The 18,574-nt window shown below is 57.6% G+C and overlaps 1 protein-coding gene across 1 annotated transcript in view; it reads left to right on the plus strand.

The window, feature by feature from the left end:
* Positions 1-1,343: 1,343 nt before the first annotated feature.
* The window catches only part of LOC121345535 (receptor-type tyrosine-protein phosphatase V-like), a 36,066-nt gene continuing 18,835 nt past the window's right edge, over positions 1,344-18,574 (plus strand). Inside the window, exons 1-16 of the mRNA XM_041422560.1 lie at positions 1,344-1,863; positions 2,842-2,905; positions 5,228-5,494; positions 6,865-7,134; positions 7,688-7,954; positions 9,647-9,919; positions 10,608-10,868; positions 11,339-11,611; positions 12,033-12,302; positions 12,854-13,123; positions 13,266-13,538; positions 13,772-14,044; positions 14,418-14,687; positions 15,055-15,327; positions 16,279-16,551; positions 17,939-18,211. Of these exons, the coding sequence (XP_041278494.1) occupies positions 1,351-1,863; positions 2,842-2,905; positions 5,228-5,494; positions 6,865-7,134; positions 7,688-7,954; positions 9,647-9,919; positions 10,608-10,868; positions 11,339-11,611; positions 12,033-12,302; positions 12,854-13,123; positions 13,266-13,538; positions 13,772-14,044; positions 14,418-14,687; positions 15,055-15,327; positions 16,279-16,551; positions 17,939-18,211 (4,363 nt within the window). The 5' untranslated portion in view covers positions 1,344-1,350. The remainder of the gene's footprint in view (positions 1,864-2,841; positions 2,906-5,227; positions 5,495-6,864; positions 7,135-7,687; positions 7,955-9,646; positions 9,920-10,607; positions 10,869-11,338; positions 11,612-12,032; positions 12,303-12,853; positions 13,124-13,265; positions 13,539-13,771; positions 14,045-14,417; positions 14,688-15,054; positions 15,328-16,278; positions 16,552-17,938; positions 18,212-18,574) is intronic.

Genomic DNA, 18,574 nt, shown 5'->3' on the forward strand with positions numbered 1-18,574 from the left:
CACCTTGATCTCTGTGTTCAGGGTACAGGGAGGGGTAGGTCTGGAGACAGTGACACGAAGAGGCTCTGGTGGTAGAGCTGTACCTTTCTGCTGAGGGAGAACATCTGAGTCCAAGACAGAAGTGACAAACAGGCCCTCACTGCTGGGCTGAGCTGCAGGGCCAGGGCTCCTTTGTCCTCAGCCCATTCCAGGCAGGGACCTCTGCAGAGACGTGACTGTGACCACGGGCCCAGACTCCTGGCACGAGTCCCATTTGGCCGGGACCTGGGAAATTAACTGTTGTCCATGCAAAGGGAAGGGGATTCATGTTCCCTGTCCCCTTTTCCAGCTGGCTCCATCAGCCTGGGGGTTGTCAGAAGGGTTGGGGTACAGACCTGGGGTTGGAGATGTATCCTGGACCAGGTCCCCTATGTCCCCCTCTCTTCTTAACTGCTTGCAAGAGCTTGAGCTTTCCCGTGTCCTTGTCCAGATACTGGGGGTTGTTCTGTCTGTCGCAGGTCCCACCTGACAAACTTCTGAGTCTTTTGTTGAAGGATTCTGGTGTTCTAGAAGACAGGTGGGGGACGTGTCCTACTCTGACAGCTCGGTGGGTTACAGTAATGAGCAGAGCTTGAATAGCCCCCATAGGTGGCCGTGCTGGCTACTGGGATAGACTCCCACGACCACAAAGGCTGTGCTGGCTTCCGGACTGATGCATCACTGAACCTCTTCCAGCACTGTCCCAGATCCCCAGCGCTGATGTGAAGCCAATGGCATCTCGGCTCTGAATGAGAGCTGGCACTCCGCCACGCATTGCACAGACACCGCAGAGCACCGCCCTGCACGCAGCCCGGGGCACAGCCTGGTCCCCGGGGCAACCCCCCGAGGTACAGCGCCCTCCCACCCGGGCACAGCTCGCTTCAGCCACCCCTCAGACGGGCAAAGCGTGGTTTGGGCACCTCTGTGCCTGCGAGATGCCACGGCAGGAGCCTCTCAGAGCGTGCACTCCCCCCGCCGCAGCCTGCTGGCCACCGTGCCATGGGCACGGCACGGAAATACCCCCATCCCTGCCCTCGGCGTACCCAAACCCCGCTCCCCAGCCGCACCTGCGCAGCAATTAAAGCACACAGAGCTGAAGGGTGCCTGAAGGTGCAGCACAGAGGGAGCAAAGGGTGCACAGCGCTCCTCACTCCACAGTCGTGCCCCGGCTCCCTCCAGCACCCCAGCCCTCCTTCCCTCCCTTCCCTCCCTCCCCGCGCTGGGGTTGGTTCGGGCGCGCCCTCCCAGCCTGGAGCCGCCATCAGTCCAGTCCGGTCTCCTCCCCTCCCGCTCCTCCCGCCCCTCCCGCTCCAGCTCCCGGAGCTCCCGCTGATGCCAGAGCGGGCTCCCGTCCGGCAGAGCCCCCGCCGCAGCGAGGTCCCCCGAGAGCCCGGCCAGCAGCGAGCCTCCCACCCCAGCCGGCAGCTCTGCCCGCAGCCCGCAGCCGCTCTCCCCGGGCCAGCTGCGGAGTCACCGCAGAGGACACGGACCTGCGGCGACAACAGCAAATGCGCCCAGCGAGAGGCAGCCGCCCCCGCTGGGCTTCTCCCAGGCTGGAGGCGAGCTCTGCCCCCGCCCAGGGCCAGCGGGCCCGGCCGAGGTGCCACGCGCTGGCCAGTCCCCATTGATGTCATCTTGTCACCCGCGCTCGGAAAGCATGTGGGAATACGGCTCCTGGCTGCCGTGGGACAAGGGGCTGGCTGGGGACAGCCGCTGCTAAGAAACTGCCCCCTCCACCCCAGCTTTGTCATTCCTCTGATCTGCTGCCACCAGGTCCCCATGAGGTCACTGCTGCTGCCGCTGCTGGTGCTGTGCGTGCCGCGGCTCCCAGGAACCCTGGCAGAGGTAAGCGCTCGACTCCCCAGCCCCCCTTTGGCTCCGCAGCTCTCGGCTGCCAGCTCGCTGCCGCAGGGGCTGCCCCGCCGGCCAGCGACTCGGGCTGCGGGTGTATCTCTCTGGCCGTGCTGCTGCGCCACATCAGCGGGTTCGCCATCCCGAGCGGCGCTTCCCCCGCTGCCCCTCGGCCCCGGGACCTGGGCCCGCTGCCTGGGAGCGCAGCGTGTCCCTGTTGCCGTGGCTGCGCGGCTCCTCGCCCGGCAGTGGCTGCTGTTCCCAGGGGTCCCCAGCCGCTTCGCTCTCCTCTGCCAAAAGCGTCGCGATCGGTGGGGAGCCGGCACGAGTCTGCCCGCAGAGCCGAGGGAAAAGAACGCCAGGAAGATGATGGTTCTGCTGTGGCTTGTTGCAGGACAGGGAGTGGGCAGGAGACATTTCCTCTAACGTGGGGGGAACTGACGCCAGTCCAAAGCCAGGCACACCCTGCTGGGAGCAGGCTGTGAGAGAACGGGAGTCGCTGCTGCTGGAGAGGGTGCCAGGGGCTCCGGGGATTCTGTTTTGCCCGTTTGGGGTGGCAGCTGGACTGAGGTCCCTCCCTTCCCTTGATGGTGGGAAGGAGGTGTGCCTGTAGAGGGAATGAGATTGCCAGGCCCTGTCCAGAGCTCAATCCCTCCCTCTCTCTCCAGATATTCTCCTGTGCCCTAGCTGGTTTGGTGACCTTTTCCCCTGTGGTCATGGCCTCGTGTTGTCTGCAGCCCCAGGACCCGTGCAAAAGGCCAGGGCAGCCCACAAGCTGCATTGGCCAAGTCCGTATCCCTGCCTTGGTTAAGGGAGGTCTGAGAAGTGACCCAGGCTCTCCTAGGAAAAGGGGTCACAGTCCACAGATGCCATCTGAGGGTGGGAGCTGTGCCTGGCACAGGGCGCCTCTCCCAGGTGTTGGTCTCAGCTCATCCTGCCCACCTCTCTCACTTGACACTTTCAATCCCCCAGGGCGAGGGATGCAACCACACAGCACAGGCAGGGCTGGAGGGCCAGGATGCACGTGGTGAAAGAGGTGAGTCACAGCAAGGAGCTTCCTGGGCTGAGGAAGGCAGGATGGTCGAGTGCCTGGAGGAGTGACATGAGCAGATGTGCTGGACCAGGACTCTTGGAATTAAGAGTAGCTTTGTAAATATTCTGCTTTAGGGTGACTACATGCCCAGGGAAGGGAGAGTCAGTCCCATCCTTCTCCAGCAACCAGCTGTATGGGGGCACTGTGAGAGATGGACAAGGCTCCAGAGCTCTGTGCTTCCACAGGGCACCAGCTGGGCTCAGTGGCAGCGCAGCCATAAGTGCCCTGCTCAGAGCCTTGGAGTTGCCTGAGTAGGATCAGAATCTGTAAGGCAGTCCCATGGCTGCTGTAGGCCTGGAGCCAGCACAGTGCCCACATGGCATCAGCCTGTGCCAGTGAGAAATCACCTGGATGATCCACAGGCACCTGTCAGGGCATGAGGTGTATGTGGATGTGCTGTCTGTGCTGTGGTTAGTGGGAAATGAGCAGTGCTAGGGTCACAGACCTCTGGCCCATTTTAGGTACATTTGTGCTGCAGATGTGAGGAAGGTGACAGAGGGAGGGAGGTGATGAAGCCACTGGAAACTCAAGAGAAGCAGAGAAACATGGGCCAAGAGCTCACACCTTCAGGAGATGAGAAAGAACTTGCAGTAACAAATCATTCCTGTCTGATGCCAGGCAGGACAGTGAGCTGTGAATCGCCTTCAGGTCAGCTCTGCCTGATGCTCTGGGTGTCTGCTGACAGTGAGGGTAGCACAAGGCAGCTGGCCCAGGTATAGACACCTCACCCACGGCACCCAGCTACATTTAGTTAGCTACATGTTACCCTTCCTGAGCTGTCTGATCCTAAATATGCACTTGAACTTCTCAGGGATGGCACTGTGGGGCACTACGTGCTCCTGTTCATGTCCATCTGATGTCCTCTGGTCCTTTTGCCCTCACCAGCAAGCTCCAAACCACAGCATTGCATGGAACAGAAGTTGCACATAGTTCTGAAAGTCTTCAGCTCTGGGAAAGACACACACACAGCTCCTGAGCAGTGCCAACAGTGTCCCTGCCCCGGGCTCACCCCACACTGCTCCTCCCTGGCTGTGTAAAGGGTGCCCCATGGCAGGCCTCTGGGGCAGGCACTGTGCTTGGTTCGTGCTGTCTCACTGTGCCAGACCCTATGTAAGCCTGTCATAACACGTTGCATGCCATAAATTTAAAGTGCTAATTATTTCACAAATGTCTTATTAGCACTAGAGCTGTTCTGGCATTTTCCAAAGGCCGAGTGCCATAGAAAGTTTATGAATGTGGCACCTGGGGACTTGGGTTAGTGCTGGACTTTGCAGTGCTGGGAGAACAGTTGGAGTCAATGATCTTAAAGGGCTTTTCCAACCTAAATGGTTCCATGACTGACAGCAAGGCTGAGGATGGGGGTGTGTAACAATCTGCTGGAGACATTGTGAGGCAGAGATGGACCCTGCCCTGGTCACACCACCACCTTGGGCCTGACAGACAGGCTCTGCTTGGCTCCTGCTGTGTGGGTGACTCCTGAGCAGCTCTAAGGGCAGGAATTCAATAGCAGTTTCAGCCACTGACCCACCAATTAGGCCAAGCCCTGTATGCCACTTCCCTGTCCCCAGACAGACACTCCATTGGGAGTGGCCCCACAGCCCCAGTGCACTGACCTCACTGCTGCAGCACAGCCAGGGCAGGGACACACCTGAGCAGGGGCTGGTGCCACTCTGGTCCCACATTTCCTCCATGCATGCAGTGTCCCACTCTTCCCATGTCACCTCTCAGCTGGGCAGGATGGGGGTGACTCATTGTATGGATCCCCCCAAAGCAGCCTTTGCCCCTCCTCTGTCAGAGCCCACACAGAGGCAGAGACTATTGCAGGGAGCATAATGGTCCCCTGCCATATCCATCCTGCACCCTGTCTTGCTTCTCCATGGTAGACGCAGAGCTTTCAACACCTTTTTGGGGGGCTCAGGCCAACCAAGGTGATGATCAGTGGCTTATACCCAGCCAGGGAACTTCTCTGCCTTAAACCAGGACTCTCTGGACAAAGTCCGTGGTGACTGAAGCCTTCCGGTCTTCAGTGGAGCAGATGCTCTATGCTTAGGAGCATCTCTTTGACAGCTTCCTTTGACCTGAGTCCATGAAGGTTTCTGAATGTTCTTGTGTTTCCCAAAGGCTGGTCAGAGCCCTTGGGGTCAGGGTGGTGGCCAGTGCCTGGTCTACCCCAGCAAGGGTGGGTGGCTGGGAGCTGGCCCTGCAGCTGGAGCTGGCACCCAACACCACCAATCCCTGCTGAGAGTTTTGGATTTGCCTCTGCAGGCACGCTCCTGAATGTCAGTGTGAGTGACCATGACCGGTCAGACTCCCTCCTTCTGTCCTGGGATGAGCCAGAGGGAGGTGCCAGGGGATATTTCCTTGCCCTGTCCCCGCTGGGGTCAGACATGCTGCTGCAGAATGGGTCTGCTGGACCCAACACCACCAGCTTCTGGTTCCATGGGCTGACTCCTGGCATGCACTACAAGATCGAGGTGACAGCCACGCTGGCCTGCATGGATACCACCAGCCAGACCATCACAGCACAGACAAGTAAGGCCTCCCCCAGGACCTCAGTGCGCCTTTCAGTGTTTGTTGTGCTGTTTGGAGTCCTACTTGTTTGTGGGAGGTTGGGCTTTTCCTCACTTTCACAAGAACTAGGGTCCTTCCTGGGTCCCCAGAGTCTTAGGGGTCATTCCCTCATTCTTGTCGGAGGAAGGGTCCTGCCCCTGCACCTTGTATGGCCTGGGTTCATGCTGTATCTTCTCCTCCTAGAATAATGGAGGTAATGATGGACCAGCCCATGATGTGGCTTGCAGAGAGCTGAGGGAAATGTCATGCCTGGAATCAAGAAATAGCTACAAGGAAGGAGCATCTGCTCCACAGTTTTGGGACATCTCTGTCAATCACTGCTCACCCCCCAGGCTTTGCTCTGTGCCAAGAGCTGGAGAAGGGGGCAGGGCTGGTGGCTCTACAGCCCAGGTGGGGATGGCAGCACTTGCCTGCACCTCTCCAGAAGATCCTTGAGTAAATGAGTGCAGGTGAAAGTGGGAAACCTAGAAAAGGAGAGTAGAGCTGGAGGGAGGAGACTGAGCAGTGGAAGGGTTGGTGTCAGGCAGCAGTGGCAGAAGCAGAAGCTGGTTGTCACAGAAAGGCAGGTGGCAGGACCCACAGGGCCAGCAGAAACAGAGGACATGTCAGCAGGTGAACTTCCAGGTGATGATGGCGTCACCTTTATGTGTTGGCCCTGACCAAGCTTCCCTGCTCCGTTCAGAGGAACTGCTGAGACTGATCCAAGGGGATGGTGCAGCCCACACAGCCCATAGGAGGTTGGTGAGTGGCCAGGGAGGTCATGGGGCTGTGCTTGGGGAATCCCTGCTGAAGCCCCTCTGCTCTGGAGGTGGGCTGCGAGAGCTGGGGCTGTTTGGCCTGGAGAGGAAAAGGCTCCAGGGTGATCGTAAAATGCCTTTTAGTATCTAAAGGGGATTTGAAAATAGAGAAATAGGGACTTTTTATATGGGCAGATGGTGGCAGGACAAGAGGGAAGAGTTTTAAACTGGTAGAGGAGAAGTTTAGATCAGATTTTAGGGAGAAATTCTTCCCTGTGAGGGTGGTGAAGCCCTGGCACAGTTTGGCCAGAGAAACTTTGGTGGCCCCATCCCTGCAAGTATCCAAGGTCAGGCTGGACAGGGCTTGGAACAGCTTGGGCTAGTGGAAGGTGTCCCTGCCATGGCAGGGCGTGGGACTGGGTGAGCTTTAGGGTCCCTTCCAGCCCAAGCCCTCCCAGGATTCTGTGACTGGGTCCTGTGAAGCTGCCTGGCAGGACCTCCCCAGGCAAAGGCAAGTTCCACCAGGCTGTGAGCAGCTTGCCAGCTCAGGCTCTTGCAGAAGCAGGCAGCAGTGTCTGTCCATGTCCCATGCAGGTCCCTCACCCGTCCGCAACCTGACTCTGAGCAGCGATGGCAGCTCCGCCTCGCTGCGCGCGGCCTGGGCACACGGGCACGGCCAGCGGGACGGCTACAGCCTGGCACTGTGGCACAGCCACTCCCAGAGCCTGGTGAGGAACGTGTCCCTCCTGCCCAGCGCCTCCACCTTCCTCTTCGACGGGCTCCTGGCCGGCAGCGAGTATGCCCTGAAGGTCAGCACGCTGGCTGGGTCCCTGCAGGCCAGCACCAGTGTCCACCAGTGGACAGGTAGGCAGTGATGGGTGCGCTTGCCCAAGGAGGAAGGGGTGGTAGGAGGGGTTTGGCAGGAAGGATGCAGCACAAGTGCCCGGCTGGCAAGGGGAGGAGGTCTCCAGGCTTGGGATGGGAGGTTATGAATGGTGGGGAACAGTTGGAGTGTTTCACATGCCCACTGTGAGCTGAATGCCTGGGCCAAGGGGAAAACTTTGCACCTTGGGCCTGCCTTGCAGCACCCATAGCTTGGATTTGTCTGTTCCCAACAGACAGGGGCAGTCTGGGGATCCTGGATCTCTTGGCTGCTGAGAGCTGCAGGAGTGCTGCAGTACCCAGTCTGCCACACCTCTGCCCTGCAGCCTGAAAGAACATGACAATGTGGAGGGACCTCAAGGGCCCTCCAACCTGTGTGGGAGGGGGCACGGGAGAGACATCCCTTAGTAGACCCCTACCAGACCTTCAGCCCCTATGCCATAAAGTGCAGCTGTATGGGCTCCTGGGGAGAGAGGAGGCTCCAGGGGCCACCAGCACCAGTGCTGAACCTTCTGTGTCCTGCTCTTCCCCTCAGCTCCCTCCATCCCCACCCAGCTGAGGCTCAGCCCAGGTTCCAGCACCAGCCTCGTCGCCTCCTGGGCAGGTGCTGCAGGGGCCGCCTGGCTCCACCTGGAGCTCCGCAACCTCCTCACCCAGAAGGTCAGCATGACCCTGTCAGCCAGGAGGGGCCTCAACAGCTACACCTTCCAGCATCTCCACCCTGGCACTCACTACTGGCTGGGGCTCAGTGCCACAGCTGGGCCCTACACGGCCATGGGACCCAATGCCACTGCCTGGACATGTGAGTATCACCTTGGTGGCCTCAGCTTTCTCCCTGCCTCTGGTCCAGCCTCTGAATACAAAGGTCTCCTGCCAAAGTGCAGCCTCCTTGGGTGCACAGGGTGATTTTGCTTGGACCTGCAAAAAGCCGCTCCAGGACCCAGCTCTGGGGCACTGCTGTAATGGGGCCAGTGAATCCTTTCAGCAGGTGGATCCCCTGTGCTGGCCTGCTTCTCTCTGGGATGCAGTGGGAGCAGCCTGTGGGCTCTCCCCTAGGAGGAGGATGGAAGGGCAGCAGATCCCAGTGGTGTTCAGTGCTGCTGGGGCTTGGCTCTCATGTGCCTCAGGGCTGTACAAGGGCCGCAGAAAAAATGGGGCAAGGGGGCAGCAGCTGAGCTGGTTTGAACTGGAGGCCTCAGGTAGGGGCTTATGCAAGAACAAGAAAGACTTTTTACATGGGCAGAGAGTGATAGGACAAGGGGTGAATGGTTTTAAACTAAAATAGGAAAGATTTAGATTAGATGTTAAGAAGAAATTCTTCCCTGTGAGGGTGCTGAGGCCCTGGCACAGGGTGCCCAGAAAAACTTTGGCTGCCCCTTCTCTGGGAGTGTCCAAGGCCAGGTTGGACAGGGCTGTAGGCCTGGGATAGTAGAAGGTGTCCCTGCCCATGGCAGGGGATGGGAATGAATGAGCTTTAGGGTCCTTCTGAATCCAAACCATTCCACAGTTCTCTGGTTCTATGAAATGGATTTTTGCTGCTCTTTGATTGTTGTCAAGGATATGTTGTGGTAGCACCTGATCACCTCATGCTGGTGGATGTTCCCAACATGATGGGTGCTGTGCAAATACAGCCAAGGAATCTAGGAGCCTCTGGCAGGTCAAAACAGTGAGGGCAGCCCTCCAGAACCCACTATTGCACCATTCCCCCAGCCCACTCTCTGCTCTGGCCTCAGGCTGATGAGGGCCCTGAACGAGGGGGACTTTGCTGGTGACACCATGTCCAAAGCTCAGTCCTGAACTTGCTCTCCCAGATGTTTCCAGAAAAACCAGGAGGGAAATGAAGGGGGCAGAGCAGCTTCACACTGAACACCAAGGTAGCATTGGTCCTCAAATGATGGAGGCGCCGAGCTGCAGACTCAGAGCTGCTCTGGCCAGTGACTTGTCCTGGCACTGGCCAAACCACTGGTCATGTGTATGCTGAGAGGAGCTGGGTGCCACCAGGTGTCAAATCTCCAGCTCCTTCCTGCTCCACCTGCCAGCCCAGGAAGCTGGAGCCTGCTCCCTGCTCCCTGCAGATGGGATTTTGGAAGGCCTCCAGAGCTCCAGCTGGTTTCTTTCTGTTCTGGAGTGAGGCTGATCCCTGCAGTTGCTGTCTGCAGCTCTGATCTGCTCCACTGAATAAAATTCTCCCATGCCAGATGCATGAGCCAGGGGCGTCTGGCCAGGAGTTTGGTCCAGACCAGTTCCTGGGAATATCAGTAAGCTCATGGTGGGATGTGAATGGAGTGGAAGGAGACTTTTAGGAATTTCTCAGCAAGGCTGCCAGCTTTGTCTGGACTCTGTTAGTCCAGGAATGCTTGTGCTGGGGAGTACAGATGGCTCGCTCCAAAAGGATGTCTAAGGCTGGACGTAACCCTGCAGGAATGAGGCTCAGGAGAGTAAGGGGTACAGAGTACCCCATAACCCTGACTCACACAGTCCTATTCCCTTCCAGATCCCTTGAGTCCTGACAATGTGACCCTGAGCAGTGCAGAGGAGCAGAACTCCTTACAGGCTCGCTGGAGTGTCCCAGGGGGACAGAGGGACTTCTACCTGGTGACACTGCAGGAGGGAGAGGACAGTGCTCCAACAAGGAACATCTCCGTTGGTGGGGACAACGATCACGTCACCTTCCACGGGCTGAGCCCTGGCCAGCAGTACTCTGTCCAGGTGGTGGTGGTGGCAGGGCCCTACAAGGCATCAGCACAGAGCACAGCAGCCTGGACAGGTGAGCAGAAAGCCTGTGTGTGGCCCTTGGGGCTGTTCCTGCTGCCTGGAGGGGGCTGGGGGTGAAGCAGGCACAGGGACAGGCCACCTGGGACACCTGGTCTCAAGAGTAGGTTGTGGATCAGAGCAGGAAATTCTTCCTCCCCACAGTTCCTGGTGAGGGTGGGCTCAGAGGTCCTGGGCAGGCTTGTGCCAGCAAGTGTCAGGCACAGATCAAGACCAGATCCTGCTTCGTGCCTTCTGGACTCTGGCAGGTTGCAGGCAGCTTCCTGCCTTCCCCTCACCACAGCTGGATGGGTGAGCAGGGAAGCACCACCAGCCTCCCCAGACATCTCCATGTGCTCAGTCTCTCCTGGGTGACCTGTGGAGCCACAGTTGCTGCTGTCCCAGAGCTGCCACTCTGGGAAGGGATGACTGGAGCAGTGCACAGTGTGGGGAGGTACCCACCCAACCTGGGGACACTAAGAGCTCTCCCGGCAGCCCTTTCTGCCCCTGTGTGGGGTGGAGACAACTGCAGTGTTGCAGAATCACAGAACTGTTAGAGTTGGAAGGGACCTCTGGAGATCATCTCGTCCACCCCCCCTGCTCTAGGGTCACCTAGAGCAGTTTGAAAAGCAGAAAATACCTTGTGAAAGCAATCTTCCTGCCTGATGCACTGCCCCCTGTCATGCTGTCCTTGTCCCTTGCAGAACCACAAGCACCATCTGGCGTGAGCCTGTCCAGCCAGGGTAGCCCCCACAGCCTGCTGGCCAGCTGGGAGGAGGCCACAGGAGAGGGCTATCTGCTGGTCCTCAGCCTTGCAGAGCACCCTGTGAAGAACAGCTCCTTGCCCAGGGGTGTCACGAGCTTCACCTACGAGGGCCTCCACCCTGGGACCCTGTACACCTTTGAGGTCAGCACTGTGGCTGGTCCCTACACATCCTCACCCCGCTGCATCTCCAACTGGACATGTGAGTGCCACAGCCCCAGGTTCCAACTGGATCCTGCCCTTCCCCTGATGTCACACCTCAGGGCACTGACAGCACACATCTTCTACAGCTTAATCCATTAACTGGGCAAAAGGCTCAGCAGGAGGCAGAGGTGCTGCTGGATGTGTCTGACCCTGCTGTTTCCCAAACACCAGGCACAAGGGGCAGCTGAGCCCAGTGCCCTTTTCCTTAGCCACCCTCCTGTGGCACTGCTCAGGCTGTCACTGCCTTCAGCCATCCCCTCCACCACCCACCACCTCCTCCAGCACCAATTTTTTCTCTGCCAGTTTGAGCTGTACTGGCCCAGTCCCTGCTGGACTGGTGTGTGGGTGTCAGCAGGAGTGGCAGCGGTCAAAGCACCTGGATGCAGGTTTTCCCAGGGAAGGGACTCCTGCCCCAGCACATTTGGAGCTGCACTTCTGCCAGGTGATTCTAGACCTTTCCTTTTCTAGACCCTTTGCCCCCAGAGCAGCTGACCCTCAGCAATGGGGGCCACAGCACCTCTCTGCAAGCCTCCTGGAGAGCAGTTTCCTCTGGCAACACTGGCTACACAGGGACCCTCTGGGAAACCAAGTCCAAGGAGCAGGTCAAGAATGTGACCGTGGGGAGTGACTGGACCAATGTCACCTTGGAGAACCTGGTCCCTGGGCGGCAGTACACGCTGGAGATGGCTGCTATGGCTGGGCCTTACAGATCCCCTGTGAGATCAGCCACTGACTGGACATGTGAGTGTGGCAGTCCTACCTCACCCTGCTGCACGTCACAACCACCCTGTGAGAGCAGAACTCTCAGAGTCAGAGTGGCCCATGTGTGGGGAGGTGGGGAATCAGAGACAGGGGTGCATAGAGAGACAGAATGGGCAGTCAGCTGGAGCCACATTCGGCCACGTTGGAAGTAGAAGGGTCTGTAGTGCAGTAGGAATCCATCACTGAACAGAAAACATTCCCAAATGTCACCCTGGGGAAGGTGGGGACCCGCTCCTGTGTCTGCTGTGGAGCAGGAGCTCTGGCTGCTCTGGGTTTGCTGTGCTCACTCCTGACCTAACCCCAGCAGGCACAGACAGGGGAGGGTGCCCAGGACAACCCCACAGCACAGCACAGCACAGCAGAGCCTCCTCTCACTGCCTTGCTGTCTCTTCTCTCTCAGACCCCCTGGCTCCATCCGGCGTGACGCTGACCAACACCCGGCGCCCAATGGGGCTCTCGGCCTTTTGGGACAAGGCTGCTGGTGATGTGGACCAGTTCCATCTCCAGCTCTACAGCAAGAGCCATGCAGCACAGAGGAACATCTCAGTGGGGCCAAACACCCACAACTTCACATTCCTGGGGCTGTCCCCTGGCACTCAGTACTTCCTGAAGGTGACTGTCCTTGCTGGCCCATACAGATCCTCGTCACACTTTGCCACTGAGTGGACATGTGAGTCAGAAGTATTCCCAGTCTCTTGCAGGGATGGGACATCCTGGCACTGCCTGCAAGACTAGCAGTGACACAAACTTGTCTGGGTGGAGGGAGGGCTCTAGTGAGACCTGCATGCTTCCTGTCTTGGAAGACAGAGCAAGTGTCCTAGGTTAGGTGCTGTTTGCTGGGCCACAGAAGATTCTTTTCTGCAGCTTAGGTATTCCCCAGTCAAGTTGAACCTTCTGCCTGTACCACTGGTGATCCCAAGACCAGCCAGGGGCTGGTGGGAGAGGGATGTAAGAAAGGAAGCACAGAGACCTGTATGGGCTTGCTGCTCCCTGTCTGTGGAGCAGAGCAGCCCACTGGGAGCTGGGTGCTCTCAGCACCTGCCTGCCAGCAGCACCCTGGGGACATGCACAGGCAGCTTGCATGTCCCCCAGGAGAACAGGAACGGTGGTCAGGTGCCCCCACTTCTCTTTCAGCCCTGTGCAGAGGTGCAGGCTGTGCCCTGGCTTCTCCAGGTGGTTCCTCCATCACCTCATGGGTGTCCATGCTCTGCTTCCCTCCAGATCCTCTGTCCCTGGCTAATGTGAGTGTGCAGCCTGGCCAGGAACCCCAGGAGCTGCACGTGAGCTGGGTGGAGTCCGGAGGTGGCAGAGATCACTTGGTGCAGCTCTCAGTGGCTGAGTCCCTGTCCATCATCAGGAATGTGTCTGTCCCCCGTGGAGTGACCCAGCTGGACCTGGAGGGGCTGGTGCCAGGCTCCCGGTACCGCGTGGAGATCATTTCCCAGGCCGGGCCTCATCGCATCTCCTCTCAGACTGCCATCGGCTACACTGGTAGAACACAGCTCCCCTGCTCCCACCAGCCTTGGGCATTGTGTGGATGCCCACAGTCCTCCAGCTCCCAGCTTCATTCCCAAGCTAGAGTCAGTTGTGCCCAGCCCAGGTTTGTCCCAGTGACACTGTTTCTCTCCCACAGTCCCGCTGCCTCCTCGTTCCCTGTCTGCCAGCCCCGTCAGCACGGCCCGGGCTCTGGCTGTGCACTGGGATGCTGCTCCTGGGCAGAGGGATGGATACCTGCTCAGCGTGCTCCAGGAGGGCTCTTCTGCACAGCCAAGGAACCTGGAAGCAGGGAAGGACAGCACCAATGTCACTGTACCACAGCTGGAACCAGGAACATGCTACCTTGTTAGGATCTGGGCAGTGGCTGGGCCCTACCGCTCCCTCCCCGAGAACATCACCGGCTGCACAGGTCAGCACCTGACACCCACGGGTGATGGGATCAGTGTTGGCCCCTGAGGAGAGGAGAGGAGAGGAGAGGAGAGGAGAGGAGAGGAGGGCAGGAGGAGGGCACCCTGGCCTGGTTGCTGGTGAAGCTGGCCTGTGGTCACATCCTGCCTCTCACAGTCTCCATGTACAAAGATGGCTGCATGTTCAGAAGTGGATCTTTTCTGCTCTGACTCGTGTGTCTGTTTTTCCTCACAGTTCCTGCAGCACCAACAAACCTGAGCCTTACCAACCCAGGTAGCTCCTCAGAGCTTTACACATCCTGGAGTGAGGCCCCTGGCAGGAGGGACCACTACCATGTTACTCTGTATAGCCTCAGCACCCAGAGCAGGATTCAGGTCCAGACCTTGAGTCCAGATGCTTTGAACGTCACCTGGACTCACCTGGAAGCAGGCAGCAAGTTTGCTGTGCAGGTTACTGCTGTGAAAGGCTCCTTAGAAGCCTCTTCCATCAACGTCACCCAATGGACATGTGAGTCTGACTGGCACAGTGTCCCACTGTAAGCCTCCACCTGATCCTTCCAGAGCACTGCCACCTTCCCCACCCCAAGCCATGCTCACAGCTTCTGTGTGATGGTCCCACCTTTCTGCTCACTGCCCTCACTCCATCCTGGAACCAGAGCCAATCCCCCGATCCACCCCAGAGGCTCTGGTTATCTCCCCTGCCACAACCAGCTGCAGACCCCAGGGGTGATACGCTCAAAGCCATGTGCCCTGCCTGGCCCTTTGTGCCCAGGCTTCTCTCCAGAGGATCTCTGGTCCAGCCTGCCTGGAGGAACCCTGGGCACAGCAGCCAGCTCTCAGCACTGAGCAGGAGGGCTAACTGTCTCCCTGTTGCTTTGCAGATCCCTTGGCCCCTGTGAACCTCACCCTGAGCAGCCCCTCAGGCTCAGCTCTGGTGGTGTCCTGGGCAGTGCTGGGCCGAGGGGCAGAAGGCTTCGTGGTGGATGCCCATGACAAAGTGTCCGGCACTCCCGTGGGGCATACATTGCTGCCTGGGCATGCCAGGAGTCACATCCTGAGGAGCCTGAGCCCTGGCACCCGCTACAGTGTGGCAGTGAGTGCCACAGCTGGGCCCTTCCATGCCAGCACCCCCAACCTCACCCACTGCACACGTGAGTGCGATGTTCTCCTTGCAGTATTCTTCACCAGATCTCCCCTTCCCAGTTCAGTCAGGGACCATACTGGTGCAGCTGTCATGCTTACTTTTGCCACCCATGCAAGTACCCCGTGCTTGTTCTCTGCTGGATGCAGCATGAGGAGTCTGTGCCACACCCTGTGCCACACTGTGGTAGCCACCCACAGCGATCCACAGTCTCAGCCAGCAGCCATGCAGGAAACAGCTGCCACAGAGTCAGAGCCAGCCTGTGGCACCCTGCTTCTGCCCCAGCTCCTGCAGCACAGGCTTGGCACAGATATGGAGCTTCTCCTTGTGCTGAGCCCGGATGTGGCTCCTGGCAGTGACTTGTGTTTCCTCCCCAGGCCCGCTGCCCCCGGCCGCCGTGCGCCTGCTGAGCACGGGGCACCCCGACAGGCTGAGCGTGGCCTGGGGGGCTGCAGCTGGGGGCAGGGATGGATACACACTGACCCTGTACCGCGCACCTCTGGGCACCGTGGCAGCCACAGCCTCGCTTGGGAGAGACACCCACAACTTCACCTTCACGGGGCTGGCCCCAGGACACGAGTACTCCCTGGAAGCCACTGCCACAGCTGGACAGTACCAGGCAGCAGCGCCCAAAGTCAGTGGCTGGACACGTAAGTACCTGAAGCAGTGTCCTCTGCAGAGGGGTGGGAAATGTCACACCACTGGGCTGTCCTGGGAGAGTTGGGAGGTTCACGGGGAGCCTGGTGGCTTTGGAGATGTGCACACGCCTCTGCACAGGTGTGACACTCAGCAGTTAGTGCAGAGGCACACTGCTGGCTGTATGCCACTGGCATGTTCAGCTGTAGGCTTGCACAAGGACGTGCTGATGAAACAGGGCTGCCCAGGTGTGCCTGTGCTGGAACATTCCCTGCCTGTGCTGACCCATCTCCCTGTGTACAGAAGCACAGATGTGTACAGGGCACCTGTAGTGTACCTGTGTACAGGAGGCTCACTGAGTCCTTTCTCACAGGGAGAAACCATCTTACCATAAAGGTTCATGAAATGAATCAGTGTAGTACAAGAAACCATTCCACAGTTCTCTCAGGAGAACAGGTCTTTGCTCTGGAGATGGGCTAATCCAGCACTTCTCCCCACTCAGAAAGATTCTAGGGCTGGTCAGAGAGCAGAGGCTGTGCCAGTGCTGTACCTGCCCAGCAGCTGGGTGTGGGAACACACCTGTGCTCATGGCAGGGTGCAGCTGTTCCCAGTGGGCTGAGGGAATGAGCGTGACCTGGATGAGGAGGGCTTGGCATGTGAGGGACCAGTAGGGGTGAGCATCATTAAAGGTGAGGTGAGATGGAGAAAAGTGAGGGTGAGGAGGTCTTTTGTCAGAGGGGATCCTCCCTCGGGGAGCACCTGTCCTGCTGCACGATGACCATCGGGTGTCTGTGTCCTGCTGCTCGGTGTCCTTGGTGTTAGGGGAGATCTAACACGAGCTGTGGTGACTCCCCAGGCCCGCTGCTGCCCCAGCTTCTGCAGCAGAGGCTTGGCACAGATGTGGAGCATCTCCTTGTGCTGAGCCCGGATGTGGCTCCTGGCAGTGACTTGTGTTTCCTCCCCAGGCCCGCTGCCCCCGGCCGCCGTGCGCCTGCTGAGCACGGGGCACCCCGACAGGCTGAGCGTGGCCTGGGGGGCTGCAGCTGGGGGCAGGGATGGATACACACTGACCCTGTACCGCGCACCTCTGGGCACCGTGGCAGCCACAGCCTCGCTTGGGAGAGACACCCACAACTTCACCTTCACGGGGCTGGCCCCAGGGAGCAAATACCTGCTGGAGGTGGCATCTGTGGCTGGCTCCTTCAGGGCACCTGCAGGGAACGTCAGCAACTGGACATGTGAGTACCTTTTGTGAGGGGATGTGTGTGGCTTCTCTGCTTGTTTTTTCTGCCTCTGTCAGGGCCAGGATTGAAGGCACTTGAGATGACAGTTCATGTTTAGACTCAGGTGTTTATTGTTTCTTACCAGTGTTACAGCCTCAAAACTGTGAGTTCTGCAGTCCTTCATTAGCAAGGCACAAAATGGCTAACTATTGTTATAAGGTATTTTAAGGCTAAACTATCCAATTAAGAAGTTATTTTCCCTTTTAACCCTATAACTGATCCCTTGAAGCCACAATGTGGACTTTTCTGTCCAATCACAAAATACCATCCAAACCCATGAAGAAGAAGGAAGAAGAAGGTAAAGAACAACCACCTGCCTCCACACTAAAACCTCCATCTTTCTTCATATTATTTCTATATTATAAAACCCCAAACTCATAAGTTTTCCACCCTGTAATATTACACACTTCTAACCAATTCCACATCCGTAATCCCAGTGCTGTCAATCAGTTTTGGAAGCCTTCTCCACAGCCTCAGGTCAATGCAGTGTTCTCTTGGGGGTCAGTGCTTGTCAGCACAGACAGTCTGAAATTCTCAGCATCCAGGGTTCCAACAGATGTTTGCCTTGCTGGGGAGTCAGGAAGGCTCATAGCCAAGAACATGGCCCTGCTGACCTTCACAGCAGACCCCAAGCAATGGCAGTGAGCAGAGCTCTGCCCATCTCATCAGCTCCACCAGCCTGGGTGAGGGCAGCTGGAGCTCCGGGGCCATGCTTCAGGGGAGAGCTGGGAGGAGGGAGCAGCAGCAGGGTGTTCACCTTCCCCTGTCCCCTGGCTGGCTGCGTGTTCCCTCCTCACCCCTCCCCAGGGGACAGGGCTGTCCCTGCTCAGACAAGCACAGAGAAATTTGCAGCAGCTTTGAGCTGCCTCTGTGCTGGTGGGTGGAGCCACACAGTGGAGGCTAAGGGTGCTGTCCATCTAGAAGATCTTCTAATGTATATATATTTTATTTATTTTACCTAGATTTTAATACCTTTTGTGTTAATAATATAAAAATAGGTTAAAACATTTCTAAATAATAACCTTTAATAAGTTGAGTGTTAAAAATATTAAGTCAAGTTTCACTATATTTAAGTACTGTTAAGCTACATTTTATCACTTTACTATTCTATTAAAATTAAGTTTATTATTCTTTGTTATTAAAGTTTACTCATTCTAAGTTTAAGTGCTGTTTAATATAAATTATCCTAAATCTTGTTAAAAGTTATTTATCTAGACTGTAAAATACATAGTTAATTTTCTTAGAGAAGTAAGTGTGGTGCACCCATTCTGATGGCACTACAGGAGACCCAGGCAGTGTCCTGGGGCCCTTTGCTGACGTGTGTCCTGTGCTGTGTTGGCAGACCCCTTGGCACCCCGTAACGTGTACATGACGAACCAGGGCTACCCCAACAGGCTGAGTGCATCCTGGCGAGCTGAGCCCCAAGGACAAGACAGTTACAGGCTCCTCCTCTATCACTCGGGCTCTGGCATCGTGGCAGCCAATGTTTCTGTTGGGAAAGGCACCAGCAAATTCACCTTTTCTGGCCTGGCTCCAGGACACAAATACCTGCTGGAAGTGGTGTCCATGGCAGGGCCCTATGCAGCCTCGGCAGGGAACATCAGTGACTGGACAAGTGAGTGTCAGAGCTGGAGATTCTGCATCCTGCACGAGGCTCAGCCTTCCCATCTGGGTGGGCTCAGCACCTGCAGGGGGAAGGGCAGAGACTCAGCCAGGGAGCTGTAGGGTCAGAGAATGGTTTGGGTTGAAATGGAAGGGACCTTTTAAGGCCATTTAGTCCAACCCCCCTGCTAGTGGCAGGGACATCGTCAACTAGATCAGATTGCTCAGAGCCCTGTCTAAGCTGACCTTGGATATTTCCAGGGATGGGATGAGATTTCGGGGGGAGGTACCAGTGTAACAGTGGGATCATGGGCTGGCCAAGCCCTGGTGGATGGGGGAGTGGGGCAGGGCAGTCCTGCTGCCTGTGGCAGGGCCT

The sequence above is a fragment of the Onychostruthus taczanowskii genome, unplaced genomic scaffold, assembly GCF_017590055.1.
Source record: "Onychostruthus taczanowskii isolate IOZ18803 unplaced genomic scaffold, ASM1759005v1 scaffold74, whole genome shotgun sequence".
NCBI classification, from domain to species: domain Eukaryota; kingdom Metazoa; phylum Chordata; class Aves; order Passeriformes; family Passeridae; genus Onychostruthus; species Onychostruthus taczanowskii.